At 40.0% G+C, this 26,440-nt stretch overlaps 3 protein-coding genes and 2 long non-coding RNA genes across 7 annotated transcripts; 3 read left to right on the top strand and 2 right to left on the bottom strand.

Annotated features, from left to right (window-relative positions):
- The first annotated feature begins 4,863 nt into the window (after positions 1-4,863).
- On the top strand, positions 4,864-7,848 carry Tsp97E (Tetraspanin 97E). Of its 2 annotated transcripts, XR_004304834.2 has the most exons (5): positions 4,864-5,062; positions 5,229-5,396; positions 5,896-6,246; positions 6,328-7,026; positions 7,158-7,848. XR_004304834.2 is itself a non-coding variant. In XM_002054194.4 (4 exons), the coding sequence occupies exons 1-4, from the start codon at positions 5,003-5,005 to the stop codon at positions 7,251-7,253; spliced, it is 675 nt and encodes a 224-aa protein (XP_002054230.2). In that variant the 5' UTR covers positions 4,867-5,002; the 3' UTR covers positions 7,254-7,848. The 2 variants fall into 2 exon arrangements, 1 of the variants encoding a protein (XP_002054230.2); XM_002054194.4 differs by lacking the exon at positions 6,328-7,026 and having other exon boundaries at positions 4,867-5,062.
- Positions 7,849-7,964: 116 nt separating this feature from the next.
- LOC116651834 (uncharacterized) lies at positions 7,965-10,836 on the bottom strand. The gene is made up of 3 exons (XR_004304836.2): positions 10,633-10,836; positions 10,308-10,576; positions 7,965-10,116 (listed from the first exon to the last, which is right to left on the bottom strand). It is a non-coding gene; the product is annotated as an uncharacterized lncRNA (long non-coding RNA).
- Positions 10,837-12,051: 1,215 nt separating this feature from the next.
- Positions 12,052-22,494, top strand: LOC6631075 (uridine phosphorylase 1). Of its 2 annotated transcripts, XM_002054195.4 has the most exons (5): positions 12,052-12,342; positions 14,130-14,195; positions 20,387-20,510; positions 20,935-21,282; positions 21,349-22,494. In XM_002054195.4, the coding sequence occupies exons 2-5, from the start codon at positions 14,143-14,145 to the stop codon at positions 21,862-21,864; spliced, it is 1,041 nt and encodes a 346-aa protein (XP_002054231.1). In that variant the 5' UTR covers positions 12,052-12,342; positions 14,130-14,142; the 3' UTR covers positions 21,865-22,494. The 2 variants fall into 2 exon arrangements, with proteins under 2 accessions (XP_002054231.1, XP_015027615.1); XM_015172129.3 differs by lacking the exons at positions 12,052-12,342; positions 14,130-14,195 and adding an exon at positions 17,892-18,136.
- LOC116651956 (uncharacterized) lies at positions 22,456-24,324 on the bottom strand. The gene is made up of 2 exons (XR_004304976.2): positions 24,060-24,324; positions 22,456-23,993 (listed from the first exon to the last, which is right to left on the bottom strand). It is a non-coding gene; the product is annotated as an uncharacterized lncRNA (long non-coding RNA).
- On the top strand, positions 23,298-26,391 carry LOC6631076 (uridine phosphorylase 1). The gene is made up of 4 exons (XM_002054196.4): positions 23,298-23,458; positions 23,508-23,710; positions 25,433-26,116; positions 26,176-26,391. Exons 1-4 carry the CDS (start codon positions 23,407-23,409, stop codon positions 26,317-26,319), a joined length of 1,083 nt encoding a protein of 360 aa, XP_002054232.2. The 5' UTR covers positions 23,298-23,406; the 3' UTR covers positions 26,320-26,391.
- Positions 26,392-26,440: the final 49 nt, after the last annotated feature.

The raw sequence follows: 26,440 nt of genomic DNA, 5'->3' as shown, positions 1-26,440 counted from the left end.
CACATCACGATTTCTTGGCCAGGCCGCCTGTTGCTTTCTTGGTTTCTTCATAGTTTGCCGTTTGTTTACAGCTGCTCGCATTGATTGAAAAATTATGCACTTGCCATGAGACGATGGGCAATGTCAAATGCCAAATGCTAAAAAAGACCAACAGTGAAATTTTCACAATCGGCACACCGAACCTTATATGCCCAATCTGGCATAGATACATATATATATATGGGAGAGTATACGGTTTCGAAGGGAGGCCAAAGTTATTCAAACTATGCCTCAGACCAGTCATATTTTAAGGCATCCATACACTGCGCGAAAGCAGTAGCTCATTTCGGGTGAACGAACATTTAGAAGGTTTTTCAAGCAGTGAAAAGATTAAAATTATTTCTGCATAAAATATTTATACATGCGAATTCATCGAATTCACCTTTATTTCACGAAATTACCAAGCGCAGCCAACTTAACGTGTCAAAGTAAATGTGCAGTGTTGCCAGATTGCTTAAATAATAACTTGGTGCATCTAAATTCAAATTTAATTGCAGCCAAATGCATTTTATAGACGGCAAAACCAACTCTTTGACAATGTGATAATACCCCTTCGTACAGGGTATGTTGCAGCCGCTGGTAGCTAGGAATTTTAGCACTTGAAACGAACAGCATTTTCCATTTTGGCAACCTGAAAGCGGAAAGCGAGGCCGGGCCTGCTTACTTTTCTTTTCGCCAGCTTGTCCTGCTCATTAGCAAAGCAGGCAGCGGTGTCTTTTTGGCCCATGGGCAATGCCAACACTGGCGACAGCTGTTAGCCAGTTTTCACCTAATTAAGCAAACAAACGTGTGGGAAATCGACTACATAGCCGCTGCGCCACACCACACACACCCCACACCACTGAAGCTGATAACTTTCGCCTAGAGTAGACTGTTTGGGGCTGGGTTAAACTAATTGCCTTGAACATGGTGCTTAAGTAGGCCCAAGGAATGCATCCAAACATTTGTCTCTAATTGCAGCGCTGCCCAATTGGGCAGGCCAAATTAAATTAAATGCAGCTCGAACCAAGCAAACGGGCCCGGGGGCGTGGGGACAAAGGGGCAACGCGCAACGGCAACTGGCAACGGCAGCGGCAGCGGCATCAACAACAGCGAGAACAGCAAACGGCAACAACAATTTGTGAAAAAATACAAATTGGAACATTTGTAGAAGCTGTGCGCAGGCGCAACGCTGTGAGAATTTATGGCCCTGCCGGGGTCACTGCCTAGTGGGGATAACATCTGTTGACGCGTCGTGCGCGCAATGCGCATGCAAGGCGCACCAGACCAAAGGACATTGACCAGACAGGGCCACTGCCAGTGCCAGTGCCAGTGCCCAGAGAGCCCAGAGCCAGCCAAGCAGCCGGAGCGCTAGCCGACTTGGCAGACAGACAAAACCGTTGCAGAATTAGAAATTGCAAAATGGTTCAGTTTGGCCGCTGTTTTTTTTTTTATTTTACAGGCAACAATGTGCTGTGAGCCTGAAATGTTCTGCAAATGCCGTTGCGAAACGATAAAACGACCGCTACATTGCTCGAGTCCTTGAAGTCTTAATTTGCAGGACAACTAAGTGTGGGAATATGCTTATCGTGGCTCCTACTAGAGCTGACAATAAGAATAGTGTGTTGTCTAAGAGCTACTTGGACTTTGGCGTTGTGAAAATTATAAAAAAAAAATTATAAATTATAAAATACCCAAGAATTCTTTCTTGCATAACGATATTTAAACAAGAATACAAATGCGAAATAGAAATTAGAATCAATAGCCTTATACTTAAGCAAATGTACACACTCTTATCTAGCTGAAAGCCCTGGTAGCCTTAATTTATTATTTATGCTTAACTCTATAATAAATTAATATATACAAAAAAAACTACTTTTTAGGTTCATGAATTACTAAATTCCTTGCCTCCACAACTTTGTCTAAATGCGGAAAACCCGTTTCGTCATGATTTATTCATTTAAATTTATTCAATTGCAAAATAGGTTTTTTTTTGTTTTTTTGTAAATTTTTTAATTTTTTTAGAGTTCTTCCCTATTTATTTAATATTTTTAGAAACAAAAGCGAAACTTTAATTTTTGTTTTAAGCTGTTGATATTTGCAGATCTATTTAGGAAGTATTGTAACTAAATGCAAATGATTAATTGCAGTCATTTCTTAAGGCTTTTGACTGAGTTTGCGTTTGCAACCCTGGGCAGAGTTACTTCCGCTGTCTGATCTTGCAACAGTTGGTGGCAACTGTGCGACCTTTTGGTTTTGCGAAATAGTGCTGCGTATTCAATTTGGCAATGGCTTGGGATCTACCTTGTGGTTGAGGGCGTGCGTGAAGATTGCTTCGCTGCACAAGGAAGGCCGCTGGCTGGTCTCCCTCTTCGTTGGTCCAGGCCCAGGCACAGGCACAGGCCCAGGTCCAGGTCCAGGTCCAGGTCTGGGGTTTGGGTTCAGGACAACAATCGCAGTAAGTGATTACGTAACCAGTGCATTGTTCTTTGGCTGCGTTTTTATTTCATTGAACAACGCAATGGAGGAGCGTCTGGAGGCCGCTTATCAGCATCAAACGGCGCGAGGAAGCTGCAGCGAGCCAAGAAGAAGGCAGCTAGCCAGAAAAATAATTTATTCACAGCCATTATGCGCTGCGAATTTATGCCACTTCCTGGTGGAACAACTACAAATAGCCATTTAAAATGCGATAAAAATAGCGCCAACGGGCGCAAAACCAAAACCAAAAGCCAAACGAAGATGCTGCACAATGCGCTCGCATCGCATCACACACAACTGGGGCGTGGCCGAGGCGTTTGCGGCGTTTTGCCGCAATGACTGCCAAGCATGAAACCGTAAAATGGTTTTTCAATAAACAGGCCCAAACAACAACGCTGCTGGGCCGAGTGTGCTGAGCCAGAAACTCGTAGCCGGCCAAACAATGCGACAAATATTTGAATATGTTAATTAGTTTAGCAATGTTGCAGACGCTGTTGTTGCAACTGGCTGTTGCTGTTGCATTTAGCTGGGCACGATCAGTTCTATCGGCGGACGTGCATCGGGGCAGTCTAATTTCATGTGTTGCCATCTTGTTAGGACAGTTAGGAGCAGTTAGTGTGTTGCAGTTGCAGTTGCAGCCAAAGCGTTTTGCATCTTCGCACCACAAGACTAACGAGCTCGAACGCCTGCCCCACGCCTGCACTTGCATTGCGATTCATATTTACGAGTATGCCACATTCGAGAAGTCGTACATATTTATGATTGGTATGCACTGGCCGGCTTTTGCTTCTGCTTCTGCTCCTGCTCCTGCTTTTGCTTTTGCCCGGCTGTCATGCCCAGCGGCCTATGGCCACACACATGCAGCCAGCTCCAATAAAGCTGCCAATGAGCCGGGCTTTAAACAACTGACAGCCGACAGCAGCAGCAGCCTTATAAAGTCACAGGCCATACCGAACAGCCAAACGACTCCGCATTTTCGCCAATTGCACGCAAAGCTCAGATGGAGATGCTACAGCTGATCTCTAAACGGATGCCTCAGTGTGCCCCAGTGTTGAGCTGCACAGAAAACAAAGCTAGTTCTAGGAGAGCGGACTGAAAATAGCTAGATTTTTGGTTTTGATTTTTTTGATAATTTCTTTTAGCATAACTTAAACCACTTCTGCTTCGACAACACATGCATTTACCAATTATTGGTTAGATAAATAATATAGATAGTTCACAAATGAACCCCTAATGAAATTTTGAATAAATATTCTGTAATATTAAGAAAGAGAAAACGGTAAACAGCTAAACAAGTGTTAAGTGAAGCTAAAACTTCGGCTAATCCCCTTTATCGCCCTTTCAAAAAAGGCTAGATTTTGCCAAAAATAAGTTGAGTTGGCAACACTGGCGTGCTTGCACACTCACCTGTGGCATTCTTTGCGTGCTGCGGCTGTAGGTGTTGCCCGGCACCAGCTGATGGCTTTGACAGCTACTAAATTCAGCTTTAAGCGCGCGAGACGCACGTTCCTTGTCCAATTTTGGGCAGCGGCCGCATGGTTTGGTCGGCCGGCGCTTATCGCTTGCCCATAAATTTATGTACGTCGTTGTTGTTTGCCAAATATTGCCAACTCGGAGGTCCTAGGCCAATAACTTGCCAAGACGACACGCAATGAAGTTGTTTGCCTTTGCCTGTTGCTACGCGCGGAATTTTGTTTGGCGTAAAAATGCAATTAACGGCACTTGTTCGCCATCGCTTGAAATTGTTGTTTGCCTGTTCTGTTGTATATTCTGCTGTGACACAGCGCACACGACACAATTGAACACGTAACAACATACACTAATTGCACAAACTCATTATAATAAAAATGCATTGATTGATTTTAATTACATTCTATATTTCACCACACTCCTACTTTACACTTGCACTCGTTTTTTCTCATTTTTCAGAAAAAAAAAACAATATAGTGTTGTCAAGCGAGTGCGGGTTTGAGTATTGGCTAGCAAATATATTTGCCAACCACTCAAATGCAGCGTTGCCAATCATGTGGAGAATACGATACATTGAACTGCATGTCATGATAAAAAAATATGCTGTGACTACGCTGTATTCAACACTTTTTCAATAAAAATGTCATTAGAAAAATAAATAAATGGTTAAAATTAATGGTATAGTGTTTAGCATAAAAATAGTTTATATTTTCAGAATAAACAGCACTCAATTCACAAAAGTTATACACAGCAGTGTTGCCATACCACCAAAAAAGATTTCGCTCTTCCGCGTGCGCTCTCACTCGCTCGCTCTCATTTCATCTCTTCCTAATAGTATCTGAGGTAATTTTTAGCGTATTTCTCAACAATCACAAGACATTTTTTAGCGCATTTTCCATGTGTATTACAGTGAAAGTGAAACCTGCGCCACAGACGAATAAAACACTGGCTACATTTTTTTTCAAATTTAAGAATTAAACAAAATTAGGCAATTATTAAAAAGCACGACAAAACAAAAGTTCAAAAAAACAGCAAAATGTGTGGTGGTTTTACCTGCTCCAAGAACGCGCTAATTGCGCTTAACATTTTGTATGTGGTAAGCAGAAAACAAAAAAAAAACCAACAACAAGAACAACACGAAAATTGCGTTGTATACACAGGAAAAAAAATTTGAAAATTTGCATGCAATGCTCAATGCTGGAACTGTTAATTTGTTATTATTTATGAAGCCTTTTGTTTCTATTTGACATGCTTATTTTCAGATGATTGGTTTCTTGCTGATTGGCGTCGGTGTCTATGCGCGGGCGGCCTCCGTTGTCACGAATCTGCCAATTGTTGGTGGCATCCTCGCCTGCGGGGTGATACTCATCTGCATATCCATGCTGGGCCTTGCTGGCGCCGTCAAGCACCATCAAGTGATGCTCTTCTTTGTATCCTTTTTCCAACGACAACAACAACAACAACAAAAGAAATGCTCTAAGCACATGCCCTACACATAGGCCTACATGCCATATTTATCTGTGTATGTGCAGGAAATCTGCACGCACAAGTGAGCTGTGTCTATGCAATGTGCTCCTCCAGCCGCACAGCTGAAGGTCAACGTATGTCGATGGGGCTGACATTTGCCCTAACTACACACATCCGCACATTTCAAATACAAGCTCATAATTATGAATGCCCATATGCATGTGTGCAGGTCTGTGTGTTTGGTGTATTCCAGTTGGGCTTCAGCATGACGCAGCTGTTGGCATGAATCTAGTTACTTGGCTAATTGCTTTCCTCGGACTTCCGTACATTTAGCTATTGCGTCAGCTGCAGCTTATCAGCGCGTCTGTTTATAATAATAATATGAACTGATAACCAAATAGGTTAACTAAAGTATCGATAACATTATCATTCGTTGGTTGACCTTAACTCTGCTCAATGCAGTACATGATCATTTTGTTCATGCTCTTCCTCATCCAGTTCTCGATTGCCAGCTCCTGTTTGGCCGTTAACTCCGAGCAGCAGCAACAGTTCGCCGAGCAGGGCTGGAAGACGGTGCCACCCAAGCTGCGTAAACAGGTGCAGGACAGCTTCCTTTGCTGCGGCTTCAATGCCACCAGCAACAGCGTCACCAATGGCGAGGAGCCCAGCTGCGAGATAATCAATAGAGAGTGCTGTGCCGACTCCAAGGATCCGTTGTGCCGTTGCGGACCCTGCGGCCCCTTGTTGGAGGATAAGATAGATTATGCCTTTAAACTGTGCGGCGGTCTGGGCATCTTCTTCAGTTTCACTGAGGTGAGTGTTTGGCGTAGTTCGGTGTCTTATAGTCCAATCTGTAATCTCTTGCAATTGTATTTTCTCATGGCATGCATTCAGTTCGTTGGTGTCTGGCTAACAGTGCGCTATCGCAATCAAAAGGATCCGCGCGGCTTGCCCAGCGCCTTCCTCTAAATTGCATACTAAACCGAAAAATATATAAATAACAAATACTAATTGCAGACGCACAAGCGCTCAAAACGCATGTGTCTCTACTGAAAAACAATTAATGTCAATGTGTAAATTTCATATTCATGCAACAATCGTGGGTCTATCAGATCAACTTTGTGGTTAGCTGCTATCATACAGCACACACATACGTACACGCATACATAATATAGAAGCATATTTATATTTATACAAGCATCTCTTACACATGCATAACTGCATGCTAACATACATACTAGCAACTACTTTGTACTTACGGGATGTGGTCAAATATAACTAAGTACGCATTATCCATTAGGCCATACATACACACATTTACAACTCTAGAAATACAACATATACATTTAGAATACTACATATATATATAATATAAATATATATATACATGATATAGATGCGTGTTTAATCCTTTATAACGAACACCAGCAATCAAGTGTTTTTCGGAACTGAACATTAAACACATTTTACATTCACATACTTGCACACATCTGTATGCCCTATATACTTCTTCATACACTAACAAACTCTTTGGCGAAGTATCCTAACTAAACTAAAGTATCTTAGAAAGTTTAAGCTCGGCTAACGCATCTGGTGAGACATATTCATATAATTGTTATAATAATGTTTGGTTTTCTTAAGTTATTTCTATTCTTCTGTTTCAACATTATATTTATGTTTGTTTCGTGACATTTCTTCTAACTCTTTTTTCACATTTTCAACAGGTTTTGGCCGTTTTTCTGGCGCGTCGCTATCGCAACCAGCACGATCCCTGCTATTTGCCCGCACGCGCTGTTTTTCCACACAACTATCAGTACTAAGTGAACCACATTGGAGCTGCATGAGATCGAAGAGCCAAGGCGCTGGCAATTTTTAGTCAAAGGGACGAAGGCTGATTTATAAATGTGTACACAAATTTCCTAGCATGAACTGAGACAAAGCAAAATGCAGAGACCTCGTCTAAATGTCCTTTGAATATATGCATTACGCGCTTGATCAGTTTCTAGTTTTAATTTTTATAAAGTGTTTTAGTTACCCAATTGAGATTATAATATGTGTTTCGTTTTCACTATATAATATTTGTATATTTTATTATAATTGTACAATTTTTTCTTAGTTTCTTAAGTTAGCTTATTATAAGTATTTTATTTTTGTTTGCAACTGGCAACAATCAGAAAACACAACTGCTGTACCACTAACGAACAAAAAAAAAATAATAATAATAATGAAAAATAGCTTAAAAACCATTTCGAACCTGATATAAGCGTAGAACCAAGTCAAATGAAACTAGCAACTGTAACTGTGTTTTAACAAAGCGTAACATATACATAAAGCAACTTATATACATCTACATACTATACATATATATATATATATACATATACATATAAATATACATAAATAATTCAAGATATAGATGTTAGATGTGTGTTAAAACTTTGAGATTAGTACTTATATTGCATATAAAAAGAAAAAACCAACAATACATGTCAAGAAATATTTCTAAAGTCTTAAAATATCAAATACCCTTCCAAAGATATAAAACACCTTGAGCTATGTTTTGCCTTCTTTGCTTCTGTTCTTCTCGTTTTCTTTCATCCTCTGCATCTAACTATATATATTTTCCAATTACTCTGCGGCGCCTACTGCTGCCTCCGCTGCTTGCACCCACGCAGGCAAACACACAAAGCCTTTAGCTATGCTCTTCTTCTTGCCGCACAACTACAAACACCTAAACGAATACACAGGCACACACACAATACAACCAACAAGTTGAGATAGTTTTTCTCATGTGTTTCGTTTCGTATTTCCTTTCGAGCGACAAAGAAACCATTAAATAAAAATTCTCTGTATTCTGTGCTGTGATTGAAGTAAACATGATCTTTAAAAACCAAATAAATGCTCGAGTTTCATTTCACAATTTATCTTGACGCTTAATTAAGCTAGCTACAGTCTGTTGCCTGCGTCCTTCGCATCAGGTTTCCGCTTTCTAAATGGACGCTGTATCCTTTTATTTTTTGTGGTCGATAGAAAGCACTGTGGATGAAGGTGATTGCATGAAACAGAGTCCGAAAGATTAATTAAGTGAACACCTTTATGGGGAAAACTAAATAGCTCATACTCAAAAGTAGAATTTGCAAAAAAAATGTATTTTTCACTGAATAGCTGGGCAAGGATTTAAAAGGTGAAGCCTTAATATAAGGCTTCCAGCTGTTTGTCTTGACTGACTGATTGATTGATTGATGACTTTGGACTAAAATGATTGCAACTAATGATTTTTCATTCCACAAACCTTAAACATATTTTCAGACAGAAGTGGACTAATTTTTTAAGTCAGGCGGAAACAGGCAGGCGGAAACTGGGTGAAAAAGTAATATCTAAAATCTCAAGCACAAAACTTGCTATCCGATTTATTTGTCATTATTTGGGATTATCTATGAGCACATCCATCATACTCAATTCCTGAAACATTAATGGCTTATGGAGCTTCAATTAAACACGCTGAAAATGTTTTAAATGAGCAGGTCTCGACGTTTTTCTGCTGGCACCTATACTTGAATCCATTATGCAAATGAGGACCACGGTGCGCATAGCCGCATGCCACAAGCCTGCCCCAGAAGATTAACGCACGCAGTTTGTTTGACATCTCCCCGGGGAGCTGGACTGGGAGTTGTTCTTGCTCGGTGTGTGGATAAAATGTTGGGCAGACTTGACTGGGATGACGCAGCGTGGCCGAAACACATACCTAACTAATTTTCGGTGGGCACATGCCCCATGCGCTGTCACGAAGAAGCTGCCAAAAGTGTTTCACTCAAACTTTTGGCCAACTGCGCTCAAACGAGGCCAAGTTCAACGCACTCGCGTCCGACTGAAATGTTAGAGCGCGCATTTTAGAAATCCCAGCGAGAGAAAGAGAGAAAGAGAGTGCTGAGTGAGCGCAATTTTTGTGGGCCAAGCTAAAACTGTTTGGGTTATGTAACGGATGCGCAGTCAGGTGGTGCCAGCTGGGTGGTGTTGGAGTTTCAGGACACGAATGTGGGTGTGGTGCCGGCTGAGCAGCGGGCTGTGGCTTGTGGGTTCCCAGACGAATTTTTGTTGTTATCCTCCGCAACGGAAACGGCTGTTTGTTTGAGCTGTGGGCACTTATTCTAACGAATGGACATGTCATGCACTCTTGCAAGCCCAACTGGGATATACACGTAAATATATATAAGTATATATTTAGCCTGTATCTATCTAGACTCTAGGCTTTGTGTGCACATGTGTCTCTAAGGCAATCGAGTCCTGACGTAAATTCATTTATGCGCATGTGATTATCAGCTGCAGCTGCTCAACAGTGCCTTTTATTGATTTTAATTGAATCTATTGTATTTTCAAGAAATGCCCATTAAGAATATATATGCACACGCGTATTCAACATATATATGTGCATGGAAACATTCCATTTGTATGCGTGCAAGCATTCCACATGCTGAATAATAAATGAAATACCATAAGCTGTCCCAATGCCCGAGATCCTTAAAGCCTGTTGTCTGCTTATTGCCGACTTATGCGTAAAATGGAGGCAACGTTGCGTATGAGCAATTCTTTACGCGTCACGCTTTTTTTTTTATATTTTTTGATGACATACTTGAGTAATGAGCGCACAGTGGGCATGGCACTTGTCGGAGCTCATTGATGTCGCTGTAAAGCGAAAACAATAACAAATTAACTGGGCTGAAGAAACAGCGTAAAGATAGCATTAACCGAAAGTAGATTGTCTAGTCTGTTATTGAAATAGTAGAGGGTATATGCAGTACGGCTCGGATAGTTTACATCCGTTCAGTTTTGGCAATTATGTAAGCTTTTATCTATAAATGTTAAGAAAATGTCACCTTATAATATATGTTAAATTTGCAACTAAAGGCATATGTCGACTGGCTTTTGCAAGTTTCCAAATTCAAATTGATCTTAGGTAACTTTCGAGCTAAGCATTGTTGACGAAATTTACTTTATCAACCAAGTTCAATTTCGAAGCTTAGGGTATTTTCTCATCGGTCCAAATATAATGCATAAAATAGCTCGTCTGGCTTTTACTCGTTTAGCGCGCTGTCACAAAACAAATTCGTAGTTTTCCGTCTGTCTGTTTTCTATATCGCACTTGCTGCCGGATCTTGATTCATTTTATGTCTCTATTTAAATGTACTTATGCATACATACGCCATGTACGAGATAAATGTACCTAGTCCCATCCCCTCGTTAATCGTGTGTACTGCTCCAGAACGGTGTCGTTGGCCGTCGGGCAGCCTTTGAAGCGTGGCGAGGCGTGGATGTGTTTGCGGAAGAGCGACAGAAAACCAGAAATAGAGCAATAAACAAAATAAAGTTGAGTAAAAATTTGAATGTCAATGTCAAATTAAAGTCACACTGTTAATTAAGTAGGCTAAAGCCGTCATAAAGCAAATGCACGATAATTAGTGAGGCGCCATGTGTTTTGTTCTCATGAGTATTAATGTAGAATTCGAATGGAGCTGAAGCTCACGTAAGAAATCTATACGAAGTGCTAACTAAACTAGCAATAAAAAAGCGAAAGTACTTTTTATGAACAATAGTTAACAACGCGAGATATTTGGAACAGAATAAACAAAAACGAAATTTGTTGTAGCTCTACATAATTATTGATTTGTAAATTGAGCTTGAAACAATATCAGAATTAAGTTAATACAGGATATCTAGCTGTCGACTGCTAGTCCAAAGCATTTCAGCATAAGTACTCCCAGGCAAAAATATACAAATGCAAATACAAATCCATACATTTACAAATATGCATATTAAATTCCCGTGAATGCTTTTTATGAGCGCGGCACATAAAAAACATGAAACAATTTTCGGTTTTATGAGCTGCAAAAGATACGATTTCCATTCCTAAGGCAGCTAAACTACGTTTAATAAAGCCTGCAATGAAGTAATTTTGAATTAAATCTTACGGCGTATGCGCAACGCATATTACGTATACGCCCATTGGGCCGCTGGGCAGCCTGGACGCTCAGACTGGACGCTAACGCTTCGGTAGCTCATTGCGTGATTTAATAAGCGCCACATTTGGCACTTAAACGGAACGCTTTAAGAATAAAAAACCATTAATGTCTCGTCCCCACACACTTTGAGGCGAGGACGGCCTTTGAGAAGGGAACGGACGAGTGGTAGCAACGCTGCGCAGCTGTTGCACGCAGCAGGCAGAGCAGCAACTGGGCAACACGCCACACCCCCTTTTCATACCAACTGCCATGTGACCGAAAGCGAGCGAAATTTGAGCACAAATTAAAAACAGAGCCAAACAAAAATGTAATTTGTCTTTCTTTTTTATGTGTGTGCGTGTCTGTGTGTGTGTGGTAATTGTCGGTTCATGTTTGTTGAGTATAATTAAATTTTGCCGTAGCGCACGGCAATTTAAACAATTCGCTGAATCACACTACCAATTGTTTAACATTTGGAGTCGTTTGAGTGAGTTTCATGGCAACGAGCTTCCTGTGGAAAGTTGAGTTGAGTTCAGTTGGCAGCAGCGCAGCGTCTGCAGCCAGCCGACAGCATTTGAGTTTTTATTGGTCTCTCCTCTCATTCAGTCGACGTTGAACTTCGCCACGCCACGGACGTCAACGCCTCAGCGAATTGTAACAGTGTGCGTGTGCGTTTGCGCCAGAGTAAGAGAGTGAACGCGAGTAAGCAAGAGAAAGCTCCTGATATTAACACACGTAACGTTGTGGTTGTCGCACGTGAGCCGCAGCAGACAAGCAAATAAACAAAGCAGCAGCAAAAGCGCAAATAGCTGAAGCAGGACGCAAAGACAACAGTCGAAAAAGTCGAATTACGCGCGTTTTTCTGTTGCAGCCAACTTTGAACAAATCAACGCTCGACAACTTTTACCTTTACGTAAGTGCAAAACATTGTTTTGTTGTTTATTATGTTTATTGTACTTCGTTAAGATAAACAATAGCATTGCCCACGTTGTTTGATTAAACGCTCAACTTTTCACGTTAGAAAATCAATAGCTCGTTATCCTCAAAATGGTTTGGCTTGCTTCTATGGGCTGCTCCTTGAGCATGGCCTGAAACATCTGGACTTGTTTTCGTATGCCAACAGCAAAAGTGGGGGCTCACTTATATCATTAATTGAAAAAGTTTTTCTGCTTTAAATATGCGCCAGTTTGCAGAGCTGCTAACGACAACAAATGGAAATTTGCATTGTTGATGACTCTGCAATTGTTCATTGAACAGTTCAGCAAACGTTTTCAAGGCTGTTCTTATTTACTGGGTCACCCGCAGCCTGCAAAAGAATTGCAAACAAAAAAACACACACATGCACACACACACACTCGAGCATACAAAAGATTTCCTCGTCAGCAGTTCCACGAATATGCTAAGGATAATACAATAAATATGCCCGCCTCTGTTGGCAATATATGATAAGCTAAATATTTGTCAAAGAGTAGGGTCGAAGAGTGCGGTCGCAAATGTGCATATGTATGTAAGAGACAAAAAGAAAGTAACATATACCTACCCTTTCTATTCATGATCATCAACCCCCGAGTCGATCTATTATCCATGCTCACGTGTCTGCCGCGTTGATCTAAGCAAAAAAGGAATTTTACGCAAGGCTTAGGGTATCTCATAATCAAGCATGCCCGACTAGAGCACTATCATTTTATTATGTAGATTATGTAACATGTTAAAATAGTTATAATTGTAGTCATATTGTAAATATCAATCGCACGCGCCGCAAAGTATGCAATGATTTTTGAGATTCGAAAATGCTCTCGAACCGCGCTTGCTGTTGGCCCATAACAACTATTATTTAAATTGTTTAAAAGCTCTTTGCTTAATATCAACAAAATATTTAATAGCAGAATAGCGCCAGTCAACGACACTCAATTTCCGGCATTTGTCCCTTGCAGCAGCTAATGGTAGCCTTGAACTTTAGCACTAAAAAACTCAACGTTAAGAGCCACAGCCACAGTATCAAGTTGCTCGACTAGTTGAATACCCTGCAACAAGTACCTGAGTCAAAAATAATGCCAGCCTGTGAAATCGTTCCGAGAGCAAATAAAATTAGCTAGAGCATAAACTTCCCGCTTTTGACTTGCTGTACAGGGTATAAAAGCTGACAATTTAAACTGTAGCCTAACTTTAAGCGCGTTAGACGCATTTCGGACTGCTTAAGCTTTTCCTGGCACACGTCGGACGTGTTCAATCTACCAAAATCTTGTTTGCGCAGCGACTTAATACAAAATGCAGCAGAGTACGAGCCGCAAAATAAAGCATCTCAACATTGGGGCCTTTGGAGTGCTTGCCGCGAGTTGCAAGAAACTAGTGCAGCAGCTGTGCGATTCTTCAAGGACTTTACTCCTGTGCGGTCTACTGCGGCCAGGCGACTGCCAATTACCTAAACATACACACACACACAAACTCACACACACACACGCATGCCACAACGCTGCCCGTCATAACCGTCGTGGCACGTGAGGCTTTGCATCGTCGCTTTTTAATTAAAAGCTGTCAAAACGCTCTTCTTTTGCCCCGGCCCCCAAGAAAAGTCATTCAGAGTTTTGTTTATGTCAGGACTCAAGCCTGCGCTACGTGCACCTCTATTATTTTTTTTTTTTTTGCTAATATACTACATAAAACTCTCCTAAAGTTTTCTTCTTGTATTTTTATTTACAGTGCCGACCGCAAGATGTCGCTGCTAACGGGCAACAGTCACTCGCTGTCCGAGGAGGAAATCGATGAGTGAGTAAAAAAAAAGACATAAAAAATAGGCAAGTAAAACTTGCTCCTATCAATTTAAATTGCATGGCACGAACTTTTGTTTAGTCAATTTTCAGGAAGAAGCACAAGAACAATGTGCCAGCTTTAGGCAAACAATTTGCACTTTGAACTTTTGTGTTGGCTTTTTGGCGGGGGCAGCCAAGCTGCAGTTAAAGTTCTCCTAGTTGTTTCTAGCCATGGTCCAGAGGGGCGGGGCCAGAGTGCAGCTAGAACACATTAAAGACAAAAATAAGTAAAGGTGAAGCGCAAAACAATTTCTGTTAAATTGCGACTGAACACAAATACTTAGCATACTTTTCGGCGCTTGCCAACATAAATTGTGTTAAGGCCTAAGCACTTAATATGCCAAGCCACAAAACTGGTCAACTTAATTAGTTCAACTGCTGTCAAGGGTGCGCATAATGTGTCGGTATCTAAAATTACACATGCCACAAAGCATTCCGCTCCAAGTTTGTCAGCATTTACTGCCAACTAGTGTGTGTCTGTCTGTGTGTGTGCGCGTGTGTATGTATGTCGGCGTGTGTCATAGGGGATGGGGAGCTTGGGAAACGTTCAACAAGCTTTGATAATTCAAAACCGTCGTAGCCCATTGGCATACACATGAACATAATGACGCTTATATTGCTCATACGCACAGTAGTTCGCACTTAGTTAAACATCTTAGTATGCGACCAAATAATACCCTGTAAGGACACGAAAATCACTGTGCTTTAGAACTAAAGAAGCAATTGCGTTTTATTATTAAGTAAACGATACATGGCTTTTAATTTGGAAAATATTGGAGTCCATAAACTTACACAATATCTATAATATTCATCTATATCTAAAAAAAAATATTTAAAGTGTCATCCTTATGGGATTCTCATCAGACCCCATTAAGCCGCAATCCGCTGGCCATACAAAAGCAATATCAATGACAATGCCCATGCCAATGAGTTTAAGCCCGAACAATGTGAACATTATCGATTGGCCTTTTGGCGTTGTATTCGAATTTTGACCACTGGCCATCGGCCCGTCAACCAAAATTCTGCTTTCAATTTGGCAGCAGTCACGCGTGAATAACGTAAATTCTATTGAAGGGATTGGGATGACATGACACTTGCCTCCTGGTTGACGCATTGACATTGAGCTAAAATCACTTTGCTCAAGCATTTGCTATTGGCGCATATTCTTTTATTTTTCATCCAAAGCTTACACACCCAACCTGCACCCTTGACCTTAACCATATTTTTAATTTACTTAATCTGAGCTGTTTTCATTTTACTGCACCCTTTGCAACTACGTGATAATGGTTGCCTAGACTATCATATAAAATGAGAAAGGATTGAGAACTCTATGCTCTAGTAAGCTGTACCGAAAGGTAGCTTGTGATAAGCTAAAGTGCAGCTTATATTTACAATTTCGAAAAGTTCCTAAGAGTATGCCCTAAATTAATTCCGAAAGTATCTTCTACTTCTAATACTTTTCATTTTTTAGCTGTATTACAAGCTTAAGTGCTGCTAAACGTGTTCGCTTTTAGTTATTCTAGAGCATTGCCCTAATCATTTATTATGTTACACCATTATGTAATGCTTAGACGGATTTTGATGTGATTTATGATATTCAAAGGGACCTACATAAAGTCCAAATGAGAACTGAACGAGCTGGCAAAGGCTTTCATTTCTATTCAACCGAGTCATGATAAATTTGTACTTTATTATCACTGTCAGCTGCTCTGCTCTGCGTGGGAGCAAAGTGCAGCATGTGTGTGGTGTGCGTGTGTGTAAGGTTTGCATGTATGTATTCCCATACACCTCCTACGCATATAATTCAAGGCCAGGCATTTATATGACTCACCAGCTCGAAGGAGCAGCGGCCATAACAACTGCTCAAACAAAGCAAGCAAAAATGAAATAACAATTACGTTGGGTATCGGAAAGGGGAGAGAAAGCGTACAAGTCGACTTGTATATGTTGCATTGACAGTTGACTTTTCACTTTAACAATTTACAAACAGTTTACCGCTGACCTACATGCATCGCCTATTGTTATATCGAAGTGTACAATTTATCAGGAAATTTAAAAGTTACTGGCTTTTGAAATGGTTTATAGCGAATCAATGGTCCCCTTGTTGCCACAAAACTTGCATAAGTTTTCTCCGAAGAGCGTCAATAGAAAGTTGAAGAGCAATCAAAAAGGCATTGTCTAATTTGTTTCATTCATACTTGCAGGTGCAATATTTCAAGTTTTGTCTAAATACCTTTAATTTGGCTTTCAACACACTGTTAAGTACCCAGACAGACCTTTTGATTAGATTGCAAAATAATGCAGTTGCGTCTTGCAAGTACAGCCAGGTTAATGAATCAGTTAATAGGTGATTACACGTTACCTAAAGAGCATATGCGGGCACCTTTCAAAGTTAATACTTTTGTTGACGACCTCCAAAATTGGCCGCGAGCTGTCACGTAGCTGTGTCCGCAACTTATGTAGTCTTGCTGGTTCACTCTTGCCCGCTCTCTCTCTCTCGCTCTCTCTCTCTCACTCTCTCTCACTCTCTCTCTAACTCTGTTTTGCTTGAGTCTAGCTGCATAGTCGAGCCCCCTTTTTGCAGGTATATTGCTTTGCCCATTGACTCTGTTTTTGCTCTTTTTAGTATATACAAGTTATAATTTTTCGTTTTGTTTGTGTTTATGTATTCGCATTGGCGGCCTCCTTTAGTCATGCTTCGCTAAAAGCGTGCTATATACATTTCTACACATACATATTTACTTCTTAATGTATATTTTATGAGCGGGCTTAAGAAATGAAAGCCATCGGCGATGACGCAGGTCACTTCTCTGCTATGTCAAAAAAGCACTTTGTTTTGAATGATGCCGATAGTAAATAAGCATAGATTCATACAGGGTGCTCTAGAGTTAAATGGAAAAAACCACCCATTAAGTCAAAAACCCCACAAAGCTTTCTGCTAAAAATTTAACAATAAATATGTTGTTTAATTTATAGCAAACTCTTTGTGAAATATCAAAGTTAAATATGCTAATCAAATTGAATATCACAGACCGGTTGAAATACGCTTTAAAGATCATTGACAAAAATTTGCACATTTTCAAACACCTGGCTATCGAATGTGCGAACATTTGGGGCACCTGGTGGCACATTACACGGCGGCACCCTGTATTCTGAATGGAAGCATTCAAGACTCAATAAAAGCTACACTTTAATTGCAAGTGAATTGTGAAATGACAATTGCATTGCACATAGTAAATTACGCAAAAGAGTTATTCATGCTATGCTGTAATCCATGTAGTTTAAACTGCCATCAATTACGAATAAGATGCACATAGATGCCTATTCAGGTAACCTTGTAATATAGAGCACGTTTTCAGTGCACAATAACGAACAAGCAAATTTACATACATTACTAAGTCATATTTAAATATTTCTAAAACTAATGGCGTTCTATTCTGACATTTGAACCGTCAGAGTCTTATCTATGTTAAACGTTTACATGCGCATTTAACAGTGGCTTTGGCCGCTCTCTGTTAACATGCCCATGTACATTAACAGTCAGGCAACCTATTGTGTGTGTGTTGTGGCTTTAGTTGTGTTGGTAAGCGCCGCCTATATAACAGCCTGCCGCGCTCAACAAATTTTTTAGTTTCTCGACATCCGTCGGCGTATACAATACGTTTCTTGTTGTTGTCTTATAATTTTTTTTTTTGGTCTTGCGCAAACATTAAGTGTTAAGATATATTTAGGCAGCTGACGCAGCTGTCGTATGATGTACTAGGATACACTTCAAGGACAATCTAAGTCTGACATCATGCCACCCACAATTCAGGCGCATGAATTTAAGGCACACTGCCGTACCACGCCAAAGGACGATGAGGATGAGACGGATGTACATATGCGTAGCAAAACGCGGTAAGAATACAACAAACCGACAAACCGGTCCAAAAGGAATGCATATAGACAGCTGCCGTTGCCATTCCCGAGGGTTGCAGTTGTTGTTATTGGCGGGAAGTTTGTCTTAGGCTAGCGTATTTCGCAAATACATATACAAGTTTGTATATAGCTGAGTTGGCAGCTGACGCAAAAGTCTGTGACGCTGCGCGGTTGGCAACTCACCTAAAATGCGCGACAAGCACAAAACTAAATAATAACAAGTAAAATTTCTCTAGTCAGCAGTGTCCGACGAGGGACCTCTGAATAAAACTTCAAGTGTGCCGCTCTTATAGGACATGAGCTCAACGCATTCATACATACGGACGGACAGACTCTCAGCCGGACATATAGGCGACCATGACTAAATCTGCTTCTCAATAGCCAATCTAACTGTTTGCTTGTGATGTGTGCTTTTTAAGAAAGCTGGATATATGCCTCTGAGAGGGTATTCCCAGAACGTACACAGTATTCAGGATATGAGTAGGTTAATATGTCGGCTGTCCGAAGAGTTCAGCGAGTTTCCTTTAGGGTCTGACACACTGTAGAGTCACCAATTGTTTCTGGAATTTGATGTGGCTTCCGATTATAAAGCGGTGTCCAAGGTACACAGGCACTTGCCGGAACATAGGGGGACTGATTAAGTTGGTTGGCCGTAAAAAGACTGCCGGCACCTTGAAGTAGCTCGACACGGTTCTGATAAGATGTACGAAATGAAGTAAATAGATTGCAGAAGCACTTGAACAAATACCCACACACCTGCAAACATTCAGTGAAGTGGGTGTGTCGTTTCGATATCTAGACCTAGACCTACACCTAGAACCGAACACAGACCTCTAGAGCCCCTGCTGTTTTTTGTGTTTTGACAGTTATTAAGCTCTCAGATTTCATTTGTTGAATGATTTGGCGAAATTTGTTGATAAACTTGACACCTCTGGATCTATGAACCTAGCTAATTTATGGATCAGATGTTTCACAAAAATCTAATCATTTTTAAAATGTTGCTATCAAGGTTAATACATATTTACATGAAACGAACATATACAAACACCTCAGCATATTAAAATCTATATATTCAGCTCTTTTTAGCTATTCAAATATTTTGTTAGCTGGCTGATAAGGCTAATCAAATGACGCGTACAATTTTTGGGGCTGTGCTTCGGCCTACGCATATATAAATGCTGGGTTCGTATCAATTTACATTCATGCACCCATCCATCATATATGTGCAAATAAAATGGAATATGGTACTTTCTTTTGGCTACTTAAATTTGCGTCCTTTTGGAAATTAACATCCAGATGGACGAAAAACGGTTATACTATATGGTTTTTTATTTATATACCCTGAACTCATTGAAAATAAGTAACAAAAGAAGGTAAATTGAACTTGTGCAAATTTAAAGTATAATTATATTATTTCTAATCATTTTGTGTGAACGACAGAGCTTTTAAGGTTTCGCTTAAAGTTGTGTTATTATACTGATCCAGGCATATGGAATATATATATGTATATGTATCTCTTCTATAAAAGGGAAATTGTTTATCGAAATAGTCAACTAAATATGAGGATCAGATATCGACATGCTGTTTGTTTTTTAACCATATTTTGTATACAGGATATCCAGAACTGTTTTCTTTTTGGATACCCCCATTCAAATAGTATAGTTTGGTCTTTACATTCGGTTGACATTATGTACTCTGAAATTTTCTAATAATTTTCAGCCTAATAATTTGTAAAAGGGTTGAAATTAACTTAATGCGATGATTGTTTTGCTGTTCACAGTTAGACGCTACTTAAGCTAGAGTATTTAGACTTCGGTTATGTAGGCTACTGATAATATCATTTTGTAACTAATACCATTTGCTTCATTGAATGCGAATAAAGCCAAGTATTTGAATATTTGTTATCTTTGAATTTTCGTACATAGTATAAGTCAGACCACCTGTTTCGATCAATTCAAATACATACATGTATTACTAAACTACCAATTCTTGGAATTCACAATTCTCGAAAATAACAATCTTATCGGGAAACCAACTGACGTTCACTATATTTTCCGTCTATACATGTTTACGAATGCACTTTATTAATAACTGATTCCAATTGATTGTGAAACATTTTAAATTAAGATTATTTTTATTATTGATGAATGCACATTCTATTAAAAACAAATGTATGTACATATATTTAAATTATTATACAGTTGTTGACATTGCGCTTATTGCTTACAGATACGCCGATGGCACAGTTAAATTACGCAACCCTAATATTGAACTTATGGATCAGGATATCTTATATCACGTAGCGCTGGGTAGCGAGAGTCACGATCTGAGGGAAATGTTTGGCGATGTTAAGGTGAGCATTCAACTCTGATCTTTTAACGTTTCGTTCTTAAGACTTCTAATAATAAAAAAGTATTTGAAATGTATATGCTTTGCTCAAAGTTATGTCAAGGTTAACAGACATTTGATTGAGCAGAATGCCTCGTAGTCACCATTATCATAAATACTATGGGCTAAGAATACTTTGCATTCTAAACACGCTAATTAGTGGTATACAACTAAACCAGATCAGATTACGCAAGTGAGAGGTCGAAAAAAAAAAACAAGTTTGCCATTTCCAGTCTTAACTTAATATCCATTATCGATTCAGCTTATAAGCCATGTTAATTGCCCTTGATAATGAAAATCAAGTTGTTATATTTTTATTTTTTCATATTATTATTTAAATTTTTTAAACGGTAATTCATATTTTGCTCTTTCAATACGTTCACAACCAGTTCGTTTGCATGGGCGGCACACCAAAGCGCATGGAGAACTTCGCACATTTCATTATGGATGAGATCGGCTATAAGCTGCCCGCTGGAACACAGCTGCAGGATATTAGCGAGTTTTCGTACCGCTATTCCATGTACAAAGTCGGTCCGGTGCTATGCGTCAGTCACGGCATGGGCACCCCCTCGATTAGCATACTGATGCACGAGGTTATCAAGCTGATGTACCATGCCAAATGCATTGATCCCATATTCATACGCATCGGCACCTGTGGCGGCATTGGCGTCGACGGCGGCACCGTCATCATCACTGAAGATGCTTTGGATGGGCATTTGCGCAACTCTCACGAGTTTGTAAGTGGTTGTTGTTTTGGAGTTTCTGCTTATTTATTTCTGATAATTGTCAATATTAATTGATAGACAATTCTGGGCGAGACTGTGCATCGCCCGGCTAAGCTGGATAAGAAGCTGGCACGTGAACTGAAATCGCTAGCCAGTGCCGATGATCCCTATGACACCATCATTGGCAAGACGCTGTGCACAAATGACTTCTATGAGGGTCAAGGACGTCTGGATGGCGCCTTCTGTGAGTTTACCGAAACCGATAAGATGAACTATCTGGAGAAGCTGCGCGACAACGGCGTCGTCAACATCGAAATGGAGAGCACCATCTTCGCAGCGCTAACACATCATGCGGGCATCAAAGCAGCCGTTGTTTGCGTTGTGCTCCTGAATCGCCTAAATGGGGACCAGGTCAATGCGCCCAAAGAGGTTATAAATGAGTGGCAACAGCGTCCACAGATACTCGTCTCCAGGTATATACGCAAGGTGCTCGCCCAGCATGGCCAACTGAAGTCGCTGTTCGGGCATCATGGATCCATAAAGTCGCCGAGGCGCTTCAAGCTGGTACAGCAGGAATCACAGGCCCATGATTAGAGCTAGCAGCCAAATACAAAAGATCATTGCATATACATCGGATATATGATTTCAAGTTACCTTTTGACTCATATGTCAAACCAACTCTCATGTATACAAATATTCCTTTAAACACTCCATAGTTTAATTCACTTTAAGTTCTTATTTTATTTCCCCATATGTGTATCTATGTACTATATACGTATATCCACTTCCTCATTAGCTTATTTAAAGACAAGCATATTGCAGGTATTGGCGTATTAACGCTTAAAGCTGAAAGAACTTATCCAAACTAAATATTAACATATTATAAATAATAACAAACTCAATGTGACGTTGTGTTTCAATATAAACTAAATCAAATTGTTGTTAATCGCATCGCTAATTGCAACTTTGGTAATAAATAAAATGCAAAAAAAAAAAATTGTTAATCGTTATGTTGCATATTCCAAATGAGGCAAACCAAATATTAATTATATGTATTTCAAATCGTAATATAAAATTTCGTAAATTATTCTATTACACATATTGTGCTGTAATTCCAAAAACAATTGTTGTGCGGATTCGCATGTTGCTAATCATACGCTATATTAACAAAAGTTGCTCTTATTCAATTCCAAAAAAAAAAAAAAAAACCAAAAAAATTAAAAATCAAGTTGTACACGTAAAAATTCAGCTGAAGCAAATATAAAATCGGTTTAAATGAAATCACAAACATTTTATGAAAGTAATTGGTATATTAAAAGCAAAATGTATTTCAAAAATTAATGATTGTTTGCTTTGTCGTCATATTGTGCTCTGGATTTGATCAAACGCAGGACTATGATAACAAGGGCATAGTTAGTTTTATATACAATCATGGGATATTTACTATGAAACGTTTGTGGACATAGACTGATAAGTAAGGGATTTAATCGATTGCCCTAGTAAGTACATCGCAGGTATATCTTTAGCAAGCGCCTCTCTGTAGTAGGGCCAGTCAAAGCGGCTACTGAAGAAGTTGAGATGATTTCCGATCTTTGTTAGGCGGAGACCGACTTCGATGGCATCGATGGCACCGCACCATGGGATGCCGGCTACCTTACGCGTTGCCTTAGTTTAAACTACCCTTTTTCAATGAAGCTGTTGTGCTGATGCTGTGCCTCAGGATTGGCCGGTGTGGGTACATCATTTTGATAAGGAGTGCCTTGCAGCAGTCATTCAATCTTGTGGAGCCCTTTCAAGCTTCTGGCTCTGGTTGTACGACACGGGGCACAGAGACTTGCGACACACCTGCCTTGATTCTCTTAAGATTGATGCTGTAGTTCGTATAAAGTATTATTATCTATATAAAACTCTTCCGACAGACGGGTCATCATTATTTCTCGATCTTTGTTTTCATTTGGTAATCAGCCTTTTTTAAGAGCTTAAACTTTGTCAAGATCTATGAAATATGTATCCTTAAATTCTTGTTGTGAGAATTTACTCAAATACAAAACTTTTCTAAATTCTAAATATATTTCAGCTATTCCAAATTCTTTTTCGGACTAAATTTAAAGCAAATTCACTTAAAAGCTTGAAAGAATGACGACCAAATGTAGTAAAGATATCGAAAAAGATGTCTGCGAACTGAAAGGTGAGCAAATTTTAGTCCTGTGGGTCATCCTTATAACGCAGCTATACAGCCATGGTTAAATCACAAAATAAACGCATTGATGAACTCATAAAACACATCAAGGATGGTTGCAACCCAGAAGAACCGCAAGAGTTGGAGTCCACTCTAGGCAACATGAACCCCTACATCGAATGCCTTAATCCGGATATTTTATACCATCTTAACTTGGACACAGTAACAACTGATTTTCCGAAGGTGTTCGGAGATGTGCGCGTAAGTTAAGATAAGTAATGCTTGTTGGTAGGGTTGCCAACTACTGCTTCGATACTAAAAATTGCTGAATTAGCCTTTTGCATCATTGTTGATGATGAAATGTAAATGTTCATCCATTTGCCGGTGAAAATCAAAGCTCAACATCGATGCATTAGAATAAAACATTGACAATGTTAATGTTTACATTCTGCGCTCCCATAGATAGAGTAAGGTAACTTTTAGAAGTGTGCAAAACTTTTCAGAATTATATTCACCCCATATTTACGTGAGCCAGTTGCTCTAACTGTGAATAGTAGTTTAGGAAATATTTGTTTCTCTTATTTTTAAGAATGCGCTCAACTATACGCACCTGGTGGAAAAACTGAATATCCGGCATGAAAGTTGTTGACGTTAGGGAGGGGAATGTTTCCGTTATTATTGTTGCTGATAGAAAAGTAATTTATCAGCACCACAGAATAGATTTGAGTGCAAGGGCAACAACAAGGAAGCCGCCGATTGATATCCGATTTTGTGTTAGCAAATATTGTTAGCTTTATTTTTGCATCGTTTTGTCACCAGCCCTTGCTTACATTTTTAAGTCAGCTGCTTAGTGATGTGCAGATTTAGTTTAGTTTTGTGCGATTGTTCGTGACGTTTGGCATGAAATGCACATCCCTAATGAGAGTACTGTGAATGTAAGCACATTACAAATGCTAAGTATCGATGCTTCGACAACGTAAAACATCGGTGCATATTTGAAAAACTCCGTCGATTCTCGAAACTGAATGGAAAGAGCGCATTTTTAGAGAGTGACTTTACAAATCGGCTCATATATTTTAAATATATTTCTATGGCAGTTATGTAATACAGTTGTACGAATTTAATAATAATTTTTAACATAAGGAGAGAGCATTGAGAGCTGAGATTAAGTGCAAGCGAGATAAAAATTAACAGCGTTGCCGTTCTATCGTCCAAATCATATGGAAGAGAGTGCGCCAAGCACTTTCCTTTAGTGTAAGCGGTTAAAAAATACATCATATGTATATCTTACGCCCTTACTCGCAATTTTGGACCAGATGCCTCCGATACTTTTTGTGCCAACGTTTATCCTATGCGATGTCCAGTCTATATGTTGTTTGGTTAGTTCATGACCGACTGAATAGCTGAACGAGTGAACTAAATGACCGATTTAGTTCACGGCCAGTAAATTAAACTAGAAATCCCCACTCCTGCTAGGAAGGGGCGAAATTCATTTTTGTTTTTATACCCTGAACCCATTTAAAATGGGTATAAGGGTATATTGTATTTGTGCAAAATCCAAATGTATGAAACAGGCAGAAGGAAGCATCTCCGACCCCATAAAGTATATATATACTTGATCAGCATCAATAGCCGAGTCGATCTACCCATGTCCGTCCGTCCGTCCGTATGTATGAACGCAAGGATCTCCGAACCTATAAGAGCTAGACTTGAAATTTTAGATGTAGGTGGTCCCAGTTCCTGTTTTCGATAATCGATAATTTAGTTTCTAAGCAATCGATAAAAATCGATAACGATATCCTATATGTTGGTCAATTTTGGTAAATAATAGAATATATATATGTATTTGATGTTGGAAGAAAAGGGTTCAGGGTATCCCCTAGTCGGGAGCTCCCGACTAGAACCTCTTGTTTATTTTTTATTAATGCTAAAAAGCAAGAGAGCATAATTTACTTGCTTATATATCAACTGTCATGACCACAGTTCGTATGCTTGGGCGGCACGGAATCGCGCATGGAGAAATTCGCCAATTACATCATGAAAGAGATTGGACTTAAGATGAGCCAGAGCGTTCAGCTAAAAAACATTTCCGCGGAAGGCCATCGATACGCCTTGTACAAAGTTGGGCCAGTGCTGTGCGCCAGCCATGGCATTGGCGGGCCCTCAATCAGCATAGTATTGCACGAGCTCATCAAGCTCGTGTTCCATGCCAAGTGTCAGGATCCTGTCTTCTTTCGCATGGGCACCAGTGGCGGCATTACCGTTGAGCCTGGCACCGTGGTGATTACTTCAGAGGCTCTGGATGGCCAATTGCGTCCTGTGCACGAGGTGGTCGTTCAGACACAGCCGCAGCTACGGCCCACCACACTGGACCAGGACTTGGCCAAGACGCTTAGATCGCTATCTAATCCCTGTGGAGATGGCTATGACACTGTCTTGGGCAAAACGCTTTGTACAAATGATTTCTATGAGGGACAATCACGTCTAGATGGTGCCTTTTGCGATTACACACCAGAGAAAAAGATGGCATTCCTAGAGAAATTGTCTCAGAGTGGAGTTGTCAATATCGAAATGGAGAGCACCGCATTCGCAAGCCTCACAAGTCAGGCCAATATTCGTGCCGCTGTCGTCTGTGTGACCCTACTCAATCGCATGGAGGGCGACCAGGTTTGTCTAATCTATGCCCGGTCGCTGACACCGATCATTGACTTCTTGGCTTATTGCAGATAGACGCACCACCAGCGAGACTCAAAGATTACGACACAAGACCTCAAATACTAATCGCTCGCTACATACGGAAGGCGATGTACGGAGAGCCCCCGGCTGAAGACAGTTCTTATACATGTGATTGCAGTGGCGATCAGAACTAATCGTCAACACTAACTGTACAATGTACTCCTATGTTTATTTAGTTTTTAGTAAAATGTTTTCTTTTTTTCTTATGACAACCAGTTTCAAGTACATAAGCGAAGTCAACTTCGCAGCATCCCT

This window comes from Drosophila virilis, chromosome 2, assembly GCF_030788295.1.
Source record: "Drosophila virilis strain 15010-1051.87 chromosome 2, Dvir_AGI_RSII-ME, whole genome shotgun sequence".
In the NCBI taxonomy this organism is placed as follows: Eukaryota; Metazoa; Arthropoda; class Insecta; order Diptera; family Drosophilidae; genus Drosophila; species Drosophila virilis.
Note: the sequence above shows the minus strand (reverse complement) of the source record. Positions and strands in the feature narration are given on the sequence as shown.

Coding starts and splice junctions, on each gene's coding strand:
- Tsp97E (XM_002054194.4), top strand. CDS start 5,003: ATGTGTGGTGGTTTTACCTGCTCCAAGAACGCGCTAATTGCGCTTAAC. Junction 5,063..5,228: donor CGCTTAACATTTTGTATGTG/GTAAGCAGAAAA, acceptor GCTTATTTTCAG/ATGATTGGTTTCTTGCTGAT. Junction 5,397..5,895: donor ATCAAGTGATGCTCTTCTTT/GTATCCTTTTTC, acceptor TGCTCAATGCAG/TACATGATCATTTTGTTCAT.
- LOC6631075 (XM_015172129.3), top strand. CDS start 18,036: ATGCCACCCACAATTCAGGCGCATGAATTTAAGGCACACTGCCGTACC. Junction 18,137..20,386: donor CATATGCGTAGCAAAACGCG/GTAAGAATACAA, acceptor TATTGCTTACAG/ATACGCCGATGGCACAGTTA. Junction 20,511..20,934: donor AAATGTTTGGCGATGTTAAG/GTGAGCATTCAA, acceptor GTTCACAACCAG/TTCGTTTGCATGGGCGGCAC.
- LOC6631076 (XM_002054196.4), top strand. CDS start 23,407: ATGACGACCAAATGTAGTAAAGATATCGAAAAAGATGTCTGCGAACTG. Junction 23,459..23,507: donor AGATGTCTGCGAACTGAAAG/GTGAGCAAATTT, acceptor GCAGCTATACAG/CCATGGTTAAATCACAAAAT. Junction 23,711..25,432: donor AGGTGTTCGGAGATGTGCGC/GTAAGTTAAGAT, acceptor TCATGACCACAG/TTCGTATGCTTGGGCGGCAC.